Source organism: Ambystoma mexicanum, chromosome 9, assembly GCF_040938575.1.
Source record: "Ambystoma mexicanum isolate Mex_15411 chromosome 9, UKY_AmexF1_1, whole genome shotgun sequence".
In the NCBI taxonomy this organism is placed as follows: domain Eukaryota; kingdom Metazoa; phylum Chordata; class Amphibia; order Caudata; family Ambystomatidae; genus Ambystoma; species Ambystoma mexicanum.
In genome coordinates this window covers 733,518,491-733,542,423 of record NC_090931.1, presented here as the reverse complement: position 1 = coordinate 733,542,423, position 23,933 = coordinate 733,518,491, and the positions used below count along the sequence as shown (strand labels likewise).

Sequence of the window (23,933 nt, the reverse complement as noted above, 5' to 3'; positions counted from 1 at the left end):
TGCATGGCAGGTCAGTGGCTGTGCAAATTTACATAACAAAAAGGTTGAAAAGGGAATTTATTTTTGAATTTGCTTAAATGGCTGCACATATCGGCGCTTACTTGTTTCGCTTCACTTGTTTTGCAAGAATGCAGCTGTAGTGGTTCCCCATTACAGGAATCCAAGTACTAATGCGATTTCTTTGTGTAAATAAATGTGAAGAAAAAAAAAAAACTACTTTTTTTATGTAACCAAAAGAAAATATGGATACTTGAAAAATAACGAGACAATAAATAGATAGTAAATAGATAATTTTACACCATTTCCATCTGTATTGAATACCATAAAACCAGGAGCCTTAATCATAACGAGGGTGGTCTCCTAAACATTTGTCCACCAAGCCAGAGTTTAGAAATCCATTTTAACACTATCCGGTCAGTACAATGACGTACTAGTCACTCACTTGCAAGTGGTTCTTCGGGTTCAGCTGTATTCCAGTCACCAAGTTGCAGTGTCCCTGCAAGATGTGTAGGCATTCTTCAGTATTCGTACTAAAAACTTTGATGTAGTCTCCAGATACACAGAGAAGGTACCTAGCAAAAAAGAAAGGCAGAGCATTATATAGGAAGGTACAGAGAACATATTTACCCGAAATGTTTTGTATGAGCTTTACGGGAGGTTTGAATGAACAGTTAAATAGCATTCAATAGAACATACACTAACCTACAGTATAATGCAGAATATGCAGTGACCGATTAAAGTCACAGGTCCATCAAGCACAACCAGTGTCATCTTAAGTGAATTTGCCCGACCACAGCTTAGTAGCTCCGTATTTGCGGGGGTGGGGGCACGGTTCAGTTAAAAAAATCGGTGAAGTAAATAAAGGGCAAGCTCCCAGCCTTCTTCCCTCAGCCTCTTACCGATGTTGCTTTGCCTTGCTACTCGCCTGTATGTACCCATTGTGTCTTCAAAGCCTCACCCACACCATGCAATCTTCCTGCTCCTCCTTGCCCCCCCTCTCCGCACTCAAACTCTTCCCATCCCGCATCGTGCCTTCGACACCACCCCTCATCTCACTCCACTAATCTCTCCATTCACAAAACCTACTCCAGTTTTCATTACACTTTCTCTTCTCGCATATACACCCAGTGCCTCAATTTCTCAGACTTGACGTTGCTATGCGTCTACTTCTCACAGACTTTGTTGCTTTTGGAATATAAAGCCTGTCTAATAAAAGCTACTTCACCTATGACTTTCTCCCTTTCTCATTCTCCATCTCTTGCCCTTCATTATCCTCACTGAAACCTCTGAATCTGCAACCTTTGATGCCCTTCATGGCCCATTCTACACCTTCACCCACTTTCCCTCCCTCACTGGTGGGGGTGGTAGTGTAGAATTGTCTACATGTTCCAAACTTCCCATCTCTTCTCCACCCTCCCACCCCCCATTTAGGTCATTGGTGACCCATGTGTCTGCTACCGCGGCTGGGCCAACAGCCTGCGAGGAAAGTAAACGTCCACTCACCAGCCACTCTGATGAACTTGTCACTAACTAGAAAGTTAGAGAAGTGGAAAAAGGGATACATTGTGTCCCCTCAGAACTCCACATAAAGGTGGAGTGTGCCGATACCACTAAATAAAGGTTAGTTATGATGGACAGTATCCCGCCCATCATTGGTAATATAAAAATAAATTAAGATTCATTCATTCCCTCGGTTCCAATTTAACACCCGATAATAGTTGGGCCTAGAAACACTTGTGTACAGGTGCATCATAAATGCCACATATCATAATAGTCATTATCTAGGGTGATTCAATTAAGCCTCCCCTCAACCAATACCTAAGGAAATCTTAGTTACTGTTACTTAGTTACTGTTGACCACTCTTCCTGGCTACTAACGCGATTAACCCTGAGAATCTTGCGAATGATTGGTCCTGGATCAGCATGTCCCTTGGTGGTTGCAGCCCTCCTAGCACCACACACCACAAACTTTGCACACGGAACCCATGCTTTTTCGCTTTTCACTTCTGCTGCTAAAGGCTTCTTGTCTTAGCCGGTATGCAAGATAGAAACACTTGCGGGAGAGACTCCCACCTGAATAACACATCAAATTATAGCTCGCAACCCACACCGTAGAATAAGGAACTCACTTTCCCTCAAATGTACACTTTACTGAAATAAACTTGCTCTGGTACAGTGGCCATCGATCTCATGCGTGCCTCATAAGAAGCCATGAAAAGCACACTAGTTCCCAGCGCAGGTGCATCCACGGGATACAACGCAATTGGCTTGTTTCCGAGCCATAGCACAGTGTAATCCCGTGGACGCACGTACGTCCCTACATTTGTTCCCGGTGGGAGGGGTGTGGCAGCCCCTTGTGAGGAGGCTTGAAACAGGGCAATTCCCGTTCCGAGCCTCCCCACGGCTGGAGGCTGCCTTCGTCCCCCACCGGGGACTTGGGTATGTTTTTTGCCTCCTCCCCCTTCCCCTGCAAACTATCCCCTCCCCACCCTCCCGACCCCACTTACCTTCTTTTTTCTTCTTTTCTCTGAAGCGAACGCGCTGGGAACACTTCTGTTCCCAGCACGTCAGCTCCCGATGGCCGCCATGGAAAGTGAAAATGGACTACTTCCCCCACCCCCCACCCCCCGAATTCAGAGCAGAAAAAAAATGCTATTAGTACCACGGTCTAACGGGCCGGGGTACTAATGGCAATAAGCCCCGAGACGGCAGGCCAATACCGCCCACGGTAATGCCCCCGGGTGTTCGTTAAGGCCCTCGAGCTATGGCCCGCGGGGTCATTGCCTGGGGCGGTATTGACCCGGCGTCTCAGGGCTTACTGCTACAAGATACACTTCTCACGCCAGATGGGCCCCAAAGAGTTCTTTGCTGGAGACACCAAACTCCTCATTTCACTTTTCAAACATTTCCTCTCAAATATAAACACTGGCATTCACGGCGCCCGTTTGTAAGACCCAGTACGTCCTCTGGGAGAGAGAAAAGAAAGTGTGCAAGTACAAAGGAGAAACAGTTCTCCTGTGCCAAGCTCACTTATTTAAAACTACAACCTTAACAGCCGACAACACAGATGTCTGTGTTGAAGTATAATGGGCTCAGACATCACCCCCGAACATTTCCCCCTTTTTCCTACCATAGTCGCATAAATAAATGACAGGAAAACTGCCTCCGATAATGGCAGCACTTACCTTTTGATGCCGCTGAACTGTGACCACAACCTGGTCCGATGGTCGGCAGACAAAACTCTGCTACCACCCCCACGTGAAATCCCATACAGGGAAAACCGTGTGCAGCCCCCGACAACTTGCCTGGGGACTCTGGACTGAGAGCGCCCCAGAGAGATCGTGCAATCACTCCGCTTCCCTTTTTCTCCTTTTCTTTCTCGCACTCTTGACTGAAAACGCAGGCGTTGAAAACTCCTGGGCCATACCAATTCCCAACGGGGCAGCAGCTGTCAGAGATAGTAATTTCTCCTCCAGTGCATCCATGTCGTCCCCTGCTGGCAGAAGGTACCACTGCCCACCATCTACAACTTTAGACCCTGAACGTGAAATTGCTGCAAGATGGAACCATAGGTGCTTTCTAATATTAACAAAGCAGGGAATGGGACATAAATCCCCCACCCATTGTAAGAAGACACATGAAAACAGACATCCAGTTTGCCTTAGCCATATTCAATACAAACACACATCATACCACTATGTAATTTACACAGCCCCGTTCATGAAAACAGGTCTACATAGATTTCATTTTGCTTTTTACATACTGCGAATTGACTAACCCAGCCTTTTCAAACCCAGAATTATATGCAGGGATATATACACATTTTGTTAAACTGAATAAAGAAAATATTTTAACTTCTTTCTGGCTCTAAGCTCCTGCTGTTCTGCTTGGCCGATGGCTGCCACTTGACATTTTGGCTGGGAGTGCAATGCGAACGTCTTCTGTCAACGATAGATGATCAATTGCATACTGAAAAAACCTTAAGATACAGTCCAGTTGTGTGGATTTAATGCAGCAAAACCCTTGAATTTCAGCAGATGTGGGAAGTGATGATCAGCTTAACTCAGTGCGTTCCCGTTGATGTCCCCATAACACCATTTTGTATGTCATTGTGAATCCCTTATCTTTGCATGTGCTTTGCAACAGGAACGTGCACAGTTAAGCTGGTCATGATTTACCACATTGCATTATATCCTCAAATATGAGTGCCGAGAAGGTAATTCGTTTTGATGGCAAATACATCAAAGAACTTTTGGCTAGAGCTTCTATTTTCTCAGAGGAAGGAGAAGGGTCATTGATTTCAAACCTGAGTAACTGGGATGAACTGTCACAATTAAAAAAAACGCCTAGTGCGGACAGAGCTTCATGGTTCCATCATGATTGAATATTTAAGAGCCAGCACCCTCCCCCAAGGACTAATTGGCCATAACGAACCCCGATTGTTTTTGGGCAATAAGGAGTTTGTGATTAAATGGAGTTATATCGCCAATAAATGTGGGAGAGATTGGCTCGTTCTTATTATAGACACAGCCAATGAGATGTCCATCAAAATCTCAAAGGATCTTTTGGAAATGGAAGCTGAAATTAAGAAATTAGTTCCTCTAGATACCTTTAAACGTAGGCTAGAAGAAATCATGAAGGAAATGGTTGATTTTAAAGAATACACCACAAAAGAATCAATCAAAAGAATGAAAAAAGATCTTACCGAATATTCCCATGAAAAGGCGTTTAAATCTACCCAAGAAGGTTATGATCCAGCTAAAAACCAAACAGTCCAATTTCAGAAGCAACGGAAGGTGCATTTTGGGAATACTTCTTTTTCATCTGGTTCCTCTGGTGAAGACGCTTCTTCGAATTCTAGAGCACAGAATAATAGCAGCTACCCCACGAGACAGCAAGATAGAGGGAGGAGGAATAATAGTAGAGGGCAGAATTAGAACAGACCGTCCAGAGGTCGACAAGGGCCCCCACCCCAAAGAAAACATTTTTTAGAAGAGGACACGCACAACGACGATTGGGACTATGCACCCCGCCAATTGAGGAGCACCAGGGGTTATTAGTTAATTTATCTAACTATACCCCGACAATGATAGAAGAAAAACTGCTCAACAAAGGCCTAGGGTTCTTTCCAACTACGAGTTACGATGGTTTCCGGATGAGGACTGAGCTTTACCAACTGTTTCGCAAGATACACCGGAGACAGTTTTTTCAGATAAGAGCTATGAGGGCGAATCTAATGCTAGCGGTTTAAAAAACCGCTCCGATTTCCATCCCCCCTTCTCGAGCTTCACATCTGAAGCTATAGTGCTTTCGGAACTACAACTATTGGAAAAGAAAAATGCCAAAACCAATTTTTTTCAAAACTTGACGCGGGAAGAACAAAACGCCCTCAACCAACTGAAAAATAATGAACAGATTATTATCAGAAAGGCAGACCAAGGAGGGGCCATTGTATTACTCAACCACTCCTTTTATATTTCAGAATGCACAAGACAATTGAACGATACTTCGTTCTATAAGAAAATCCAAGAAGATCCAAGAAGATCCAAGAAGATCCAACATCCCGTCTGAAACTGCTAATTGAAGAAAAAACAAGTAAAGCTCTCGAAAGAGGTTGGATCTGTAGACAAGAATATGACTTCCTGATAGCTACAAAACCTTCTATATCTAAGTTCTATATCTTACCTAAGATCCACAAATCACTTCTTGACCCTCCAGGTCGCCCCATTGTTTCAGGGGTAGGTTCTATATTAGAACCGCTTTCTAAATTCGCGGACAAATACTTGAAGCCGTATGTCCTGGAGATGTATTCATATATCCAGGATACCACAGAGGTGATAACGCTAATCGAGAACTATCCTTTCAACAACAAGTACTTGTGAGTCTTTATCGTATCCTTGTACACGTGTATCCCCCAAGACCAGACCCTGGAAGTGCTGGAAGAGGTGCTTCTTGAAAAAAGAAAAAGAACGTGCGTGTCCCAATAGCTTCATACTTTGGTGTGCGTCCATGTACTTAAAAGAAAATTTCTTCAGTTTCAACCAACAACTGTTTCAGCAAGTGCATGGCACTGCCATGGGCGCAGCAGTTGCGCCTTCTGCGGCCAATTTGTTCATCGAATCATTTGAAAAAAGCGTCATTTATAGCTCCTCCAATCCTTTTTTGGGTCAGTTGCATCTATGGAGGCGCTATATTGACAATATCTTTATCATTTGGGACGGCGACATAATGACGTTTGATAACTTTAAAATATGGCTTAACGAACAGAATCCATTCTTGAAGTTTACAGCTACCACCAGCACTAGCTCAATCAATTTTCTTGACATCACGATTTGGGCTGATGCGAGTGACAACACGTTGAAAGTGAAGCCGTATCTCAAACCGACCGATAGGAATTCACTCTTGCAGTACGATAGCTGCCATCCGAGCCACATTAGAAACAATCTACCAGTAGTACAATTTCTACGACTCAAGAGGAATAGCTCTAGTAGGGCGACTTTTGAAGCAGAAGCAGCCACTCTGAGCCAGAAGTTGTGCACAAGAGGGTACCCGAAAAAGGTTGAGGCGAGCCCTAAAACGCGCCAAGAACAATAGAGAAACTCTTCTCGAATATCGCAATAAAACACCAGACAATGATAAAATCGTATTTGTCAGTACTTTCAACACCCTCTCGAACAAAGTGAATACCATTGTTAAAACGCAATTGGCACATTTTAGACACCGGCGACTGCCCGATTGAAAAACCTTTGCGTGCTTTCAAAAGAGGCCACAATATAAAAGAATTGGTCACCAGGAATGACATTTCAGTCCAGTCATCACAATTAACTCTGACTGAATCATGGGGGCTACCCAAAGCCATCGGGCATGCACCTTGTGGTCGGTGTAGCTGCTGTTCTAGCACCAAACGCACAAAGGAGATTGACTTAGGCCTGTTAAAACCTTGGCAACAGAGGCAGTTCACCAATTGCAACTCACATATGGTGGTCTATGTTAATTGGTGTCCTCGCCCCAAAATCTACATTGGGATGACTGAACGCAAAATCAAAACAAGAATCACCGAACACAAAAGCTGCATCTGTAATAAAAACATCGCAGCCCCTATGGTAGGCCATTTTCTATCTATGGATCACTCACCAGAGTGTTGTGTCATAGATGTCCTCCAAAGAGAATACATCGGTAAATAAGCAAAAATTTTTGACACAGAACAAAGATTGATTTATCTGTGTAATTCGGTAGAGTTAAGTCTCAACGAGCATATCGAGTGGGACTGTGTTAGTTAGGGTTTTGCACCTCCCCCACTGTATTTCAGCAGGCTCCTGCGCCCCTCTAAGTGCTCGCTCGTGGAGCCGTTACTTGCACCCGTTGTAGGGTTACACACGGATCCTTACTGGTAAAAATTCCGTTCACAGACGGATCTATCAGGAGGTACCTTATAGGTGTACAAGCTTCCCTCCCTTTGGTATCACTTTGCCATTCCAGCTTTTCCCAGTCTGCATTTCTTCAGATTTAGTCAATTGTAAGTTAGGCAATCACCACTTTGGTACAAGAGATTTGCCCACTTTAAAGATGGCTGCCAGCATATACTTGGATGTGCAGCGACTTTGTACTACCTCATCAGTTTCCACACTTCACACCAGCTAGTTAGAAATACACTGCGGCTCCGAAAAGCTTTGGAGTTTCGCAGAAGCCAGACAAGTGCAAGAGCTGACCAGGAGAGCACCTTCACCGACATAGTAAGGAGTGAGGTGATGTTCACAATACGATATTCCGACTGCAGTTGTCGCTGCGGAGAGGTTTTTTCGTACCGCTGTAGTTTTTCAGCTCAGCGGTACCGAACATGGCATTGAGGCTTTTCGGTTTCCCTTTCCGCAGACGGAGCAAGGAACGCTCGCCCGCCTGTCATATAGGAGCCGGCAGCCGAGCACCGTGGAGCAGGTGTAACCGTGGAAGACATTGTCCATCCTCCATGCGACCTTTGGACATATCACAGAACGTTGTCTTGAAGAAGGTCAGTTTTGCATGGCGTTTGTCTTTTACACCCATGCGGTTGTTGTTGAAGTATGAAACAACGTGATGAGGCACGGTAGAACTCTTTAAAAAGCCGGTCTACAACCGTAGGGGAGGATTATAAGAGCAGCTGTGCCCCTTTTCTGCTTTAGCCATTTGTCTATGATATATTAGACCCTTTCCACGTGTTAGTGGTGTTTTTACTTTTCAGATGCCACAATGTCTAAGTATATTTTGATTTATGGTCACAGTTGGGTATTTAGCCACTTTCTTTTCTCCGCATTACTGTCTTGCCAGGTTAATGATCGTGGTTAGTATCAGCCATTTGCTGATCATGCTCTAAATATTGCCCTTTGTCCATACTATTTTTCCAGAAAGACATTTTTTTCCACTAAATCAGTTCGCATTACTACCCCTGCCACTACTGACAAGTGAGCACTAAGGTAAGTCTCAATTAGTCCGAAACCTGATACTATTCACAATATTGGTCAGGAGGGATTCAACTGATTTGGCCGGTTTCATTTTTCTGTCCATTAGGTTGTTCCTTCACAATTAAAAGAAGGCACCCTTTATGAACTGCTCTCCTCAGTTGGCTTCAAGTGTTGCAGATTGTATACGACACATTACCTAGTCATTGGCATGATACTCGCTGCTTTCAACATCGTCCCCTGAAGAATTTCCCACCATCTATCTTCTTTAAGATTAATGGGAATGAAAAATGTCAGGCTAATGTTTTAATTGTGAGAATTTAGTCACAAACTAAATAAGGCATTCACAGCCATTTTTCACTCAGAATTTAAATAAGTGTAGAAACATCTTTCCAGATTGAACATCAAAGTGTGTCCCATCTGACATGTGATAATTGCACATATTCTTTTCATGTCATAGTTGTTTTGGTATATATTGTTTGAGTTTAGTTTTTTCCTTGTTATTAGGTTTGTTTTTTCCACTCATTTCGTGTTTTTTTGATTTGGTTGTTTTCCAATTGTCATTGTACACCCAAATATTTTCCTTTAGGTTATGTATTGTGTTTTTTCAATATATTAGAAAGTTTGACGGCTTATTTATCGCCATTTTAAAAAAAAAGTCTTTTTAAAAAAAGAATGTTTCTTAATAAAATGTTTAACCTAATGATATGTATTAAATAAAAGATATATATTTTTTTTCAACTTGGCCTCAGCATCAGTTGTTGCCACAGAGGAATCCAGTTCATAGTGTTTCCCCAGGGATGAATATAGATCCTTAAGGGGGTTTCTCCGAGAGGTGTCAAGACTTTTCTGTTTTGACTTAAATTTTTGTAAAGGGCACCATCTTGAACCTCTCTAGTACAAAAATACCCTAGTCCTTTGTAAGTTTTTCAGTCATGACTTACCACAGCCACTGAATTCCAAAAAGGCAGTCTATACATGTCTTTTGGGCCCACTAACCTGGGCCTTTGGCCCTGCCCACTGTACATGTTCCCCCAATATGATTATTTCGGGCCCATATCCTGTGAGCAGAGCCTTTGTGCCCATGGCCATATTGCACCCCTTGTGATATTAAATCTCTTTTTAAAAAACAGTTCCATCATAACCGCGGTTGCAATAGCAATGACTGCAAAACCCTGAAAACATTGTCGTTATTATACATGTGACGCATTTATGTTCGAGCTCTGAACTTGGTCCCCCGTCCCGCCAACAACTATGCATGGTGTCCTCTTTTCCCCCCTCCCCACCTCTAGCCTAGTGAAAATTCATACCTTTTCCTTCTTCAGAAGGCATTTCTTCCATGTTTCGGATTACCCTGAAAATTCACAAATGTCTCACATCGAAGAAAACAAAAAATGTCAGCTTTGTCATTTCTGAAATGCTCCTGCTGTAAAGCAACATGGGAGATCTACCTATAATGTTGGTACAAGGGGCACCAGCTCCTTCCACAAATAATTTAACTACTGGATGGAATAACTCCAAGCCCCTCCTGGAAATCTTTTCAACGCTTCGAGCCAGAGTTGTTTCATAACTGGTCGAAGTCCATCCAGCAGTTTTGGTGGTGTGCTGGAGCAAACTTTTGGCTTTTTCCTCTATGGAAAAATGAATGGGGACTAGGCCGAAACAGCGTTTAAGTTTAACAACTTCGTTTTTAACTGATCTTTCCCAAAATGCCCTCACTTTAGGTTTGCAAAATTTCAGCCAAATGCATCATGCAAGTCAAAAGCAAGGAAAACAAACATGATTAAGAAATTTGTGTCTTGGTTAAATAACTGTACCTCCCGCATCAAATTCACAATGACAAACAGAAAGGAAGTATCTTTTCTTGCCCGACATTAAGCATCAAAGTACTTATCAAGGACACTGCTAGGAACACTCAACTTCATTACTTTAGTTTCCACCTGGAAAGCCCCAAAAAGGGTCTACCTTACGGACAATTTATTTGCGATGGAAACGCAGTGGTACATGAGAGTAAATAGTGCACGGAACATAACTAGTTTCTGCAAATTATATAGCCATCACCCAGATCTGGATTTCAACCGCCTACCTCAAACCAGGTAACTAATCCAAGAATGAATTAGTCCTCATAAATCCGCATGCTAAAAAAAAAAAAAAAAAAACCTTGCCACCAATGGCTTAATGATATGCACCTAGAAGGATTTAATCCACAACTCCAACTTGGCTGCCAGACACACATAGCCAAGGTGGCCCAATAGCCTAGGTAAAGAATCTCCATCCTTCAAAACCACAAATCCTTCACTCATCGCAAGACTTGCGGACAGTAGGCCCTGATGGTCCCGCACATCGATGGGAAAAATGCTCTCCCGACAGGTCTCCCAGCTGTTCAGTTGGTTAGCCTAAAAGCAGTCTACCACGCTGAAGCATCTTATTACGGGAGGACAGTAATTTGACTGAATCGCCCCCATCCTACGAAAACTCCAAGCCAAGATACTGTTCAAGACTGTATGCATCATCCACAAAGCAGTCACGAGTAGCACAAAATGGCGGCCAAGCTCTACTTATCTGGTGGCACACAGCAAAAAAAAAAAAAAAAAATTTAAAAAAAAAAAAAGGACCAACTGGCTTCAATCACAACTCGTCAACAAAGATGACCCGCAAACAATCCTTCTCGTGATGCGCCCTTCCTCTGGAACTCTGTCACTGTTCGGCTAGGAATGACCCTATAATGTCCAATTTCACAAATCTCTAAAAAGTGGCTCTTTCAACACCATATGACCAGACAACAATTTCAATTGACACAGACCTCACCGTACTGCATTCCTCCCTGCACCGCCCTCCCCAATATCCCCTTCGATTCACACTTATCCCCTCCCACCAACCCCCTTTTAGGGGGGTCTCCTACGGGGGATCTGTGCCCTCACTCTCACCCTCCCCCACTCTACAGGGGCCAACAACCACAGTTAATCTAATCAAACTTCATGCATCTTCTCAGCGCCAGATCAGTCACCAAATACAGACAACATATACAAATTAATTACCTTTGAAAGCCCAGACATCTTTTCCATCACAGAAATCTGGTTCTCGGATAACTTCAGACACGTTGCACACAAGGCCTTTTCCCCAGTCTGCACACTAATCGTGCACATCAGAACCACCAGAGCAGACTGGATCACCATCCTCCATAAGTTACACATGACCATTTTCCACAACAAGAAACAAGCCTGCAAATCCCCCTTGTCAAATGACTCCTCAACACCTCCCTTTATCCACTGCTTGTTACTTATATACAGATCTCCCAGCTATAACAAACTTTGCTGATGGCCTCAGCGAGTCCCTAGTGGCCATCATGGTCGCCTACCCTTCCCTGACTATGCTAGGAGATCTCAGCGTATGGTTCGATGCCCCACCCACCTCTCCCGGACAACCGGGAAGCCCTCAACATGAGTCACCCGATAGTGCCACGCACTGCACTGCAGGACATAACCTAGATGCATTTTTCCAGCTCCTCCAATCTGATCTCCTTGCTCCCCACAACCAACCACTGATCCGGCCCACACACGCAGCCATCTTCTAGCTATTGACTGCACTTCCTCCTCCCTGCTTGAATAACACTCCACCTGCTTCCCGCTGTGCAAAAAGGTCATAATCTCTGTAACTTGGCTGACTGCCTGCTTGCCTCCCCTCCCAAGGGAGGTCTGCCCTCCATCAGCCATTTTGACCTATGGCTCTCTGATGCCCTCCTACCACTCACCCCCTCCCACAGACAAATCCCTTACCGTAGATGGTTCACTCCTTCCCTCAAAACACTTAACACTCCCGGGAGCGCAAATATCAAAACAACCCATCTCCCAAGAATAGAGCTGCTTATGCCAGTCAGATCAAAGCCTGCAAGGCATAAATCTAGAAGGTAAACACTTTCTTCTACTGGAAAAGAATTTCCATCGCCCGTAACACCGGCAAGACACTTCACAAGATATTCTCAGAATTCAAGGCCCACCGCTGCAACCCCGTTAGGGAGAATTCTCAAAAATGCGCTCAATTCCCGTCACCTTAGAGACCCCCAGCAACTTTGCTGGATTTTGAGGACTTTATTTTTTTACCTGGAAGAGTGAGCCTCAACCCACCGCTTCATGTATTTTGATGTAGGTTTTACTCGTGTTCTTGGATTATGGAGTTTAAACTCCATAGGCATCTTTTCATGTGCGTTACACAGCACCCTCAGTGCAGTGACACAGGGATGTCTTTTTAGACTTCCCAAAGGTTTAAATACCTTCTCTGGGATAAACTGTTTCCCAGAGAATGTAAGGTTAAATTGACTTTACTAGACTTTTTAAATTCCTGGACCCACACCATCTTCCTATAGAGTGCTGGAGGAGTTACCTAGTATCTCCTGTCTAGAAACTCATGTACCAGTCAAATGCTACCCTTTTCTATCGAAATGGCTGGTGGTAGTGGTTTTTACAACGAACTACCATGGTTTATCCCGACCGCGAACACCGGTAGTTACAAATCGCGGGAGCCATGTTTTTCAAGATGGCACCTTATTGTGCAAACAGGTCCCAGTCTTCTTTTTTCGCCATTTCTTTTTGGCAAGGTCCTTCTAGTGTTTGTCTCTGCGCGCCAAACCAGGTTTGGTCCCTTTGTTTCCATGCCTTTGGCGGGATTCAGGACTGAAGACCGCCTCTGGCGTCCGAGTGTCTGGGGTGGGCAGGAAGTGAGGGAGGTGCCCAAAACTCCCTGTGCTTAGTCTCCTAGGAGACCCAAATGCACTCTGGCGTGATTGGTTGGCTGATTGTCCGGCAAGGACAGCCACCCTGCTAGGTGAGTGGCAGCTAGGCCGGAATAAAAGGGAGAAAACTGTTTAAAAAGGAGAGTCTCCTGGACTGGAAAGCTGAGCCGACCACTGGAACGAAAGAACGGAAGACGAGCTGGAAGAGGCAGCTGCTGCAACTCCTGGACCGTTGGTTTGCACGGTGAAGCCCTGCTGCAGGTCTGAAGTGCCAAGTTCATGTCAGAGAAGCCTCTTCAAGGACGACTTCTTCCTTTGAGTTGGTGGGACCAATCAACTCGTAAGCCACTTGGATACCATTCTCGGAGGGGGGAGGGAGGGGAGGTCGGTGGGGGGAGAAGGGTAAGGACACCAGCTTGTGCGCTTGAATTACAGCTACTCGAACTGCAGTGACTCCATTTTGTCAGCGTTTTCCGACGATCCCCGTGCAGGAGTCCCGACGTCCTCCCTCTTGTCCCCACGACTGAGGCTCAGGAACAGTGAGATCTGCAGGAACTGCCAGCAATCAAAGTCTCCAGCTGCATCTTTTGCTTCATATTAAGGTACTGTGCCAACCCGACAGAGAACGCCTCTCGCGGTGAAAGTTCGTGGAACTTTACCAACTTGCAGGCCTAATCAACTTGTGACCCAACATATGATTCATTTTCGTAAAAATACTTATGAGACCTTTTGCAAAGACCTTACTGTTTACTTCAAGAACTGATGTTTCCTATCCAAGACAGTAGTCAATTGACTTTGGCCTAGGCCAATTGAACTGAATTGAGTTCTCTAGTGAACAAAAACTAATACTGCCTAAGAAAGTATTTGTCATCTATTCTGCTAACTTGTGCCTTTTTACTCCCATTGAAAATAACTGAAATGCCATTTTACTCCTATTTCAGCGGAGCCTAATTTGTTCAGAAACTTATTGGTTTGCTATTGAAGTGCGTTTGTGTATAATATTAAGCTGCCTTCTTCTAATGAATGTTTTCTAAATGACTGCGTAATAAATAAGTGTTTTACCAAGAAACCTTGAGTGCAAGTGTCTACTTAAACTACTGTGATTGTAAGACCTCTGTGTAACCTCTTGTACTGCTCACATTCTCTCGAGATAAGCCTGGCTGCTCAGCTCGCTACCACAAACCTGTGCAGTACAGATTTATACCAAAGGTTGGTTTTTGCCTACACCGGTAGTCCTAATTGTATGTGGTGGTCCCATTGGGTACTGCATGCAATTCTGCCTAACACCCCCTCATCCCCGCACCCTCTCGCAAGCACTCTGCGATGCCCTCTCGGATCACTTCCACAACATTTCTGTGCAAAGAAACTGCCCATCCGCGCTAAATTAGCAGCGCTCACGCCCAGATTGCCTGCCCCCCACAGCCTGCTCCCCCACCTCCTCCCCATCTTCTCCATCTCTCAACCCGAATTCCTGAAGCTACTTGCTAGCAGATGCCCATCAGGATCCATGGGAGATCCATGCCCTCCCTAAATAAAGTTATCCTTTCCTCAACCTGTTCAAGCAGCATTCATTATGAGATCTAGCATCAACTCGTCCCTCAACTCAGGCATGTTCCCAGCAGCTTTCAAGACATCGTACATCAAACCCCTGCCATTTTTTTTTTTTTTATAATAAATGAAACTTCCCTAACTTCATAGCCAAACTGAACACCCTACTCCCAGGTTTGCCTCTAAACCGAATCCAACTTACTCGATCCAGCTTCAGAACCCTTTGTGGAACTGAATCATCCCTAGTTTCCATCTGGGACGACATCAGGAGAACCGTAGACTGAAAAGGCTGTGCTGCACCACCCACCTCAATCTCTGTGCAACCTTTGACACGATGACCACCGCATTCTCTAACCGATCACAAATTGCACTTGTTCTTCCCTTCTACTCGACTCCGCCCCCCCCCCCCCACCTTGTTACCAATGGGGTAGCTCAGGGCACCACCTTATCCCACTTGCTCCTCAACCTGAGCCCCCTCCCTGCTACTATTTGGTCACATGACTGCACCTGCCACAACTACACAGACGACACAGACCATCTTCAAGATCCCAAGACCTCATTCATCCCTCTCCACAACCTCGCCTCACAGAAATCGACCACTGCAGGAGGATCCTTCTCCAAAAAACCAAAATCACGATCGGCAGAAGACTGCACTTCTCTCAACCCACCACATGGCCATGCTCCCTAGGCCCTCCTCAACCAACTCCTTAAATAACCAGGGATGAACCATGAACGCAGATCTGACACTTCACAACACATCTGTGTCTAAATATTGCTACCTACACCTCCACATTCTCGGATGCTTCTTCCCTTACCTAGCCTACCCACAGAGTCACAGCAATCAAGACCATTACCCTCTCCCTTCTAAACTACGCTAGCTCATTTTACCTGGGGACCCAGCATATAAACTCAGAAAACGCCAATGGAGCCAAACCACCAGAGCTAGGCCTCTGAGCCCTAGGCCACAAAAAGCAAATCACACTGCGCCCTCTACTGGCTCCCCGACGGGCAACAGTCAACTTTCAAAGCCATGCACATCACCCACCATGCCCTGTACTAGGCAGGCACAGAATACCTCAACACAAGCTCACCCTTTACCAAACCAATAGAAGCCTGCGATCAGCCACCACACTTCCAGTCATCCTTGCATTCAAATAGACATGGAAGGGGAGGGCGGGGGGGGGGGGGGGAATGCTCCTTCATTTAAGCACCCACAATCTGGAACCCAATTCCCCTTAGCATCCGCCGCCTAGTGGATCACCTTGCCTTCCAAACCATTGCCGCACTTCAGGTTATGCAACCCCCGTCAGATAGGCAGAGTAAACCCTCATAGAAGGTACGGAGCAAAATTATAAACTCCAGCAGACCACAGGACAGAACCCGCGCCACTTCTAGTCTACAAAACCAAGAAACCTGCTTGGACACACTGGTACGTATCGCACTCCAGGTCGATCGAAGATTCCAACAGGCATGGCCCCATCCACCAGCACACATCTGCCATCAGAATGTAGCTACAAAATGATTTCTAAATGGACACAAGTCTCCTGCACTTGCATACTCTCCAGAAACCCTCACAGCACTCCATCCACAAGCCAGTTAGATATGGATATCTGGTACCCCCACCTGCCTTTGTTTTGGCTAAAATGCACACACGCATTTCAAACTCCTGGCGAATCTCCCATACCTTGGACTTTAGTCCACTGTTGGCGTTCACTCCAACACTTTGAGGGCATATGAATGGGAAAAGGCGCTATACAAATGTCAAATTATATGACATTACTCGCCACTAGCATTTGACTGGCAAGTAGCTTGCAGTTGGAAATATGGTCTAGTTAATCTTTACAATGAGTCTGATAAATAATCCATCACCCAGTCCTCAGGTTTACCTTCCACAGGGTGAAATTTCCCCCATGTGGCAGATGTAGCTCAAGTGAATACACCTGGAATTTAAAATGAGGGAAAACAAAATGAGAACAAAGATGTAGGTCAAGCTGTAAGTTATTGAGACTGATTTTTTTATACTTTGGCCTGGTGGACAGATATATAGAAGGCCAACCTATAGTGTGACAGGGACAACTCTGGGAACTGTAGCCAAACCCATTCAAGGTAGCAAGGCAAGAGATCTAGGCTAAGTCTCAAGAGGTGGTGAGCTTGTAAGGGATCCACAATGAGCACATATAGTTAAGCAGTCAAGGAACACTTACACAAACACGGATACAAATACTTTATGGCCAAAATAACAGTGAAAAATTACTACTAACAAGTAATATCACTCAGCTACTAAGATTAGATACATTTAAAAAATGACTGGTGTAGGGCAGAAAAGAAAAGTACAGATTAAGATTTGCACTAAATGTCCACAGAGAATAAATCCTAACTTCAGAAGTCCATCCCTACACTGTATGGGGCTTTGTGCCCAAAAGTTCAGCAAAGTGACTCACAGTTTCTGAAGCTGGTAGAAAATGAAGGTAGGGTCTCTGGGGTCCAGTGAACAGTTCCAAGACAAGTTAATAACACTAATAAACGTGTTCCCAACTTGCAGAGTGCTTGTGTGAACAAGCAATGGCAAAAAGTGTTAGAAAAGTTTTATAAAAAAAGTTATTCAGAGTTAGGTGAGCAGGTAAGTATCGCTAGAATTCACCCGCCCCCCCCGTGGTAAGATTCTTCTTGAGAATTGGCAGGTCGGTTGAAGAAGGTCCAAGGTTGCTTTGCACGCCATCAGCCTCAGCCCTCGATCCCCCCCCCCCCAGGGTTGCGGGTTCGAGCAGCTCTCCGGTCACTGTCTAATGCTGGTGCAAGGTCTCCCAGTTGAATGCAGAAAACTCGAGGCAGGGCCCCTCGGGACAGATATGGACGCAGGTAAGCAATATCGGACAAAGGACACCAATGCACAACGACACAAAGGACTCCATGCCGTGGTCAGACTTTTCCCCTTCCATCTCGGAGCGACTCAGCCACAGTCCTTGCGATCCTGGGGCCTTCTTCGTAGGACTCCGAGCAGATGTCGAGAATGGAAGGGTCGCAGGACTGCTGGAGATCTTCCACAGAACAGGGCTCTAGTAGAGTAGCAGCAGAAGTTGTTCACCAAGCCTTCTTCTGACGGGTCCACGTCTCCTCTCAAGTCTTGTAGCTGGACAGGAGTCTTGGTTTCTTCCAAGATCTCTCCAGAGTGGGTGCAGGGGTCCTCTAAAAGCCAGGTAAGAGCAGCAGCCCCCACTAGCCAATGACTGATCGATCTGCCACAGACGGGTCCAATCGGGACCACTGGCAGCAAAACTCATTAATTCCACTCAGACACATGGCACCAGTTTGTGGATTGGGAGCACAGTCCCTTGCCCACTACCTGGCAGCAAAAACACACAGCCCTCCAGAAGCCCACCAAAAGCCTCTGCTTTCCCCAGGCACTAGAAGTCCATACAAGGATTTTCCTGGCCTTGCAGGCCAGGCAGAAGGCTAAAGACAACAGACAAGTGAAAAATCTCCTGGCATGGCCAGGTTTGCCCACTAGCCACAGTTAACACGGTAAAGGCTTAAATGAAAACGCACCAAAAAAAAAATAAATTGAGTCACTGCTGCCACCAGCTTGTCCATTTAGCACACCTAGAGTAACCCAACATCTTCGGTGTTAGTCCAGGGCAAAATAAAATGTGTACCCCATTGTAAAATGCATTGTACAATGATGACATGCATTACTTACTGTAAAAGCATTTGAAGATTTTATCTGCTTAGATTCACATGCTGTGCATATTGTCCGACATCCAGTGGTCACAGCGGAGTATTGCATCTGGTCTTTCGGGGACCGAAAGGGGACGTCGGCATAGGAGCGTCTGTAACACTATCCCTATAGCGACGTGCAGTGTACCCAAAATCCCTCACGCACAGAGGTCCCTCCAATTGTATTTTTTCCTGACATGAGGGAGCCTTATGACTAACATGAGTACAGAAAAGAGAGAAAAGTAATAGGACGTCTATGTTCCTTCCATCCGAGCAGGGAGGAAGGGTGGGCGCATGTGAATCTGAGCAGATACAATCATCAGAAATGCTTTTACGGCAAGTAATGCACGTCTTCTGATGTTTGTTAATCTGCTTCGAATCACATGCTGTGCATAGACTAGCGAGCAGTACCCGGAGTTGGAGGTGGGTTGTGAGAAGTAACAGTAGATAAAAGATGTCTTAGTACTGCTTGTCCCACCTGGGAATCAGATCTAGAATGGGCATCTAGACAATAGTGTTTTGTAAAGGTGTGCACAGAACTCCAGGTAGCCGCTTTGCAGATGGACTCAAGGGGAACATTTGCAATGAATGCTATGGATGCCCCCGGTGCCTCAAGTAGAATGTGCTCTAGGCTTGAAGGGCAGTTCTCTCTTAGCAAGAGTAACTGAGGGTGATACACTGGACAATCCATCTAGATATAGTGGATTTGGAAACTGCATCTACTTCCCTTCCTGCCGCCACTGAGACAAAGAACTGATGAGTCTTTCTTAGTGGTCGAGTTCTTTCCATATAAAACATGACCGCCCTGCGCACATCAAGTGTGTGCAGGCTCTTCTCTCCCAAGTTTGATGGGTTTTGAAAGAACGTTGGTAGTTCTATTGACTGGTTGACATGGAACTTTGAAATGAATTTAGGTGCAAACCTAGGGTGTGTGCTTAGAACCACCTTATCTTTGTGAACTGTTACAAAGGGGTCCAAGATTGAGTGAACTACAGGCGCTCTCTCTCTCCTAATGGAGGTGATAGCTATCAAGAAAGCGTCTTAAGAGTGAGATCCTTAAGGCTCGCTTTATGCATGGGCTCGAAGGGGAAGCCCATTAGCCTGGTTAACACGACGTTCAGATCCCATCCGGAGCTTTCTTTTCACTCCCTCCATGAAGGCATTAATAACTGGAACCTTCCACCATGACAACTTATGTTGCGACGTAGTGTAGGCAGAGGGTGCAGCTAGGTGAACTTAAATTGAATTAAAGACTAAACCGGAGTCCTGCAGGTGAGTCAGGTATAAAACAATGTGTGGGAGAGCAGTCAACGGGGTTGATGCTCCTTGAGTTACACCAGATGACAAACCGTTTCCATTTACTAGAGTAGCAGTAACGAGTGTTCGGTTTTCTTGCCTCCCTGAAAATGTCCATGCATCTTTGAGGGAGTTGCAAACGTCCAAATTCTAGGACCTCACGAGCCAGGCTGCCAAGTTCAGGGTCTGCGGGCATGGGTGCAGCATTCGGGTACTGTCCTGCAACAGCATGTTGTATGGGCAGGGTAGTTTCACTGGAGGAGATAGTGACATCTCCATCAGATGAGCGAATCAGGGTTGGCGAGCCCACATGGGGGCCACCAGTATCATGGTGACTGGTTCCCGGTGCACTATCTTGTTGAGAAAGGGATTCGGGGGCGTCGACAAATTTCCCTGACCATGTTATCCAGAGTCGGTTTCCCTTGGAGCGGTTCTGGGGGTACCTGGAGGCTTACTCTTGGCATTGGATGTTCTCCAGAGTTGCGAGCAAGTCTATCTCTGGGAAGCCCCATTCTGCGAAAACGTTGGAGATGATGTCTCCATGTAATTGCCATTCGTACTCTGCGGGTAGAGTAAGTCTCTGCCGAGTCCGTCTGCCAGGAGATTGAGTTCCCCTGGTACATGTTGTGATAACAGGAACATGTGTTCGAGAGCCCACTTCCAGATGAACTGGGACAGCTTGGACAGACCTTGAGAGTGCCCGCCCCCCTGCTTGTTCAGGTAATACATGGCTGTGGTGCTGTCCGTGAGGAACAGCACTGTCTTTCCTTGTAGATGTGTCTGGAAGGCCTTCAGGGCTTTGAAGACCGCCAACAATTCCAGGTGGTTTATATGGTTGGACGCCACACTTGAAGTCCAAACTCTGTGCGCCGTCTGATGGGATAGGCGAGCCCCCATCCTGTGAGGGATGCGTCTGTGTTAGAGTGGCTTGCACTGCGGGGGTGGTGAAGGAGTCCTCCAGGGGTTTATTAATGAGGGACGCCTGAGTCTCTGGCTTGAAACCTGAGTTTCTAAGCCATGCATGTCTTTTGAGGAGTACGCCTTGGACTAGGGAACGCCCAGCGATTTCTGCAGCATCCAAGGTATTTTTAATGATGCTTTGGTTCACTAGGGTGCCTTCGGTAACTGTGGTCAAAAGACGGGTGCAAAGTAGTTCAGGGACTTCCTGTAGGCCTTTGCGTAACAGGGCCCACTGGGCATCAGCGTAACTGGCCAACAAGGTTGTATTGTTGGCAATAACCCTCTTCCCAAGTGCATAGAGCCCGCTACCTTCCATATCAGGGGGTTCTTCTCCGGTGGATAGAGGAACACCCGCCCTTTTCCTCGTGGTGGTCACCAGAGAGTCTGGGATGGAAATACCTCTAATATATAGAGGATCAGAGGGGGAGGGGCTGAAGTGTTTCTCAATCCTTGGGGGGGGGGGGTCAAAAAGTTGTGGGAACTTGGCTGGAGGGCCCGAGGATCTTCATCCCTTAGCCTCTTAGGTGTGGTCAGGACAGAACAGGACACAAACCTATCTATCCTATCCATACAGGACTCAAATCTCTCCCTGGTCCAATGGGAGGACCCAGAACGGTCTCGCAGTGGAGAAACGGGTTCTTCCTCCTCTAAATGTCGAGATATCTCCCACAAAGTGGAGGAAATCCCCCCCCGTCGCCCTCCGAGAAACCTCCTCGTGGGCCTAACAGTGGAGGAGTGTTTCTGAGTCTCTACTTCGACCTAAGGGGAGGGTTCCGACACTCCCGTCGCATCTTCGCTAGGTTTCGGTGTCTCCTTGACCTTCTCAGTAGGCTTCGGCGATTCTTTCGTGTGCCGTTTCTGAGTATCAGCGGAGAAGATTCTCACAATGCTCTCAGCGACCATCCTCCCAGCCGGGAGCTGGTCGTGTGGAGTTTTCGGCGGAGGCGGAACCTTAGCGTCGACGGACGCCTTCCTTCTATGCGCCTCGCCGGCGCCTGATACTTTGGGGATAGCGCCCTTAGTAGTTATAGGCCCAGTCGCTAGGCGCGATTGCGGCTGCGGGGAGGGCTGCCGACCCTTGCAATCGGAGGGGACCGCCGGCTGGGACGGTGTCCCCGTTGGCACAGAGGCCTTCTTTGACTTTGTCGAAGAATGGCCGGGGGTTGTGTATTTTGTGACCTGTAATTGTCCGTCAGTGTCGCCGGGATGTACATCCCTCAAAGCAGGGCCAGAGCCGTGCCCATCAGGGCCGGGGACAGACGCCGCGGAGCGAGAGCACTCCATCGAGAGGTCCATAACCTCCATTGCGGAGGTTGCGTCATCACCGTCACCCTCGTCACATTCAGCAGTCGCGGCGGCGGGCGAGGAATCAGCCTTTGACATTGCGCAACCAACCTCGTCATGCTCGAGGGACAAGCAGCGGTTACACCGCTTATGTCCATCTTTCCACAGGAACTTGCCTTTACAACCCGGGCAAAATTTAAATGGAGTCCTCTCCATAGCAGAGGACGTTACCAGTGACGACGACCGAAAAGGAAAGTTAGGAGACAGGGAAAGGCATTTTCAGTATGAGACAGAAATGTCCACCGCGACCCCACTCTCCCTACTGTGTAGGCCTCGATGGCCTGGCCACGTGGTCGGCAGTGCCGATGGGATCACCATCCGTCGAAAGTCTTGTCTCGGCAGGGATCCCGGAATGGCTATCGAAGAGAGGACCGGTAGGTGGTTTTATAAGACAATATTTAAACAAATTGACCAAAGGTCAAAAGGGACAAAGGCAATGTCTCTTTACGAGCTCCGCTTAAGGCGACCAGTAGTCTGGGTGGAAAAAAAGTCTGGGTGGAAAAAAACAATCTGAGGGATCTTGGCACGTGAGGGATTTTGGGTACACTGCATGTCACTATTAGGACACGCCTATGCCAACGTCCCCTTTCGGTCCCCGAAAGGCAAGATGCACAGTGACCACTGGATGTCGGACTATATGCACAGCAAGTGATTCTAAGCAGATTAACAAACATCAGAAACGAAGTTACAAGTGTTAACAAGACTAAGAGAAACAACGTTTCCCAGTACTGTCAGCCTGAAGGACATGTCAGTTTCCCCATAACATGAGCAAAAGCCAGTGTAAAGACTAACAGGTCAGATACGAAAATTAAAATGTTGGGGGGCGCATAGAAATGGAAGGAAACGCGCAGTAAAGAGGAATGTTTCCTAACATAAGTAAGATCACGTCATATTCTGTGTTTTGTGCCCATGCAATGTTCCATTTTAAGGGCTTAGGATTAGAAATATATCAGACAGAATTAAACAAAATCAGTACATAAGCCCCCTTCCCCCACCTCCCCACAACCCAACTGGTACAACATTGGAAAGTGACAGGAAATCTGGAGTGATTTTTGTTATTCAAAAGATACTATTGCAATGCAAAGGCAATGTTTTGCAAGTATTAAGAAAAAAATAGCATGGCAATGCGTTCAATTTGAGAGGGTATTAGTGATAAAAAAGGATTTTGTTATACTAGGTCAGTCCATGTACTATACATCCAGGACTCTAGACTACCTCTGCAAAAAAGTAAATATAATAAAACATGGTACATAGATACCACCGCCAGTGGTGCAGGAAGGTATACTACATTTATGGAATCTGAAATTGGTTCAATGTCAATATGGTGCTGCATGTTTCAATTATGTACAGTTCCTGTCAATTTGTCAGACTTCTTTGCAAAGCGTTTAGCAATGTACTTTTTTTTTCTTCCTTCAGTCTATTTACATAAAGGAAGCTTTCTGGCTCCAATATAACTGTAATTGTTAAAGAGTTCTATAAAAGTCCACCTGTGGTAGGAGCAAAGACTTGCTCTTGGGTTTACAGGGCTCTAACACTTAGGTGTGTCCTTAACTACCCAAAAGGTTTGGTAGCCATGATCAAGCATCCAGGCTTAGTCTAGGAGGGAGGAGGACTGTAGGTAAGCACAAAGACCTCAGAGCACACTTTCAGTCAAGGAAAAACACTTTGTTACGTAAAACTGATGATGATGATGATTATATACACCAAGCAAAATAATACTAGGATTTAGGTAAGAAGATAATTCACATCTATGCAGTAGGAGATTTACTTTGCAGTACTCAATTCAAATAATTCAAATAGTAGACCTTCGATGGAACACAGGCAAGCAATCAGTAGCTTTAGGTTAACAAATCAATTAACCAATACAATGCAATAAGCAGCCAATACTTCTGAAAGTTCAACCCTAT

General features: G+C 45.8%; 1 protein-coding gene across 1 annotated transcript in view; it reads right to left on the bottom strand.

The window, feature by feature from the left end:
* The window catches only part of WDR75 (WD repeat domain 75), a 552,173-nt gene that overhangs the window by 508,810 nt on the left and 19,430 nt on the right, over positions 1-23,933 (bottom strand). The window contains exon 2 of the mRNA XM_069615630.1: positions 443-572. Coding sequence (XP_069471731.1) covers positions 443-572 — 130 coding nt within the window. The remainder of the gene's footprint in view (positions 1-442; positions 573-23,933) is intronic.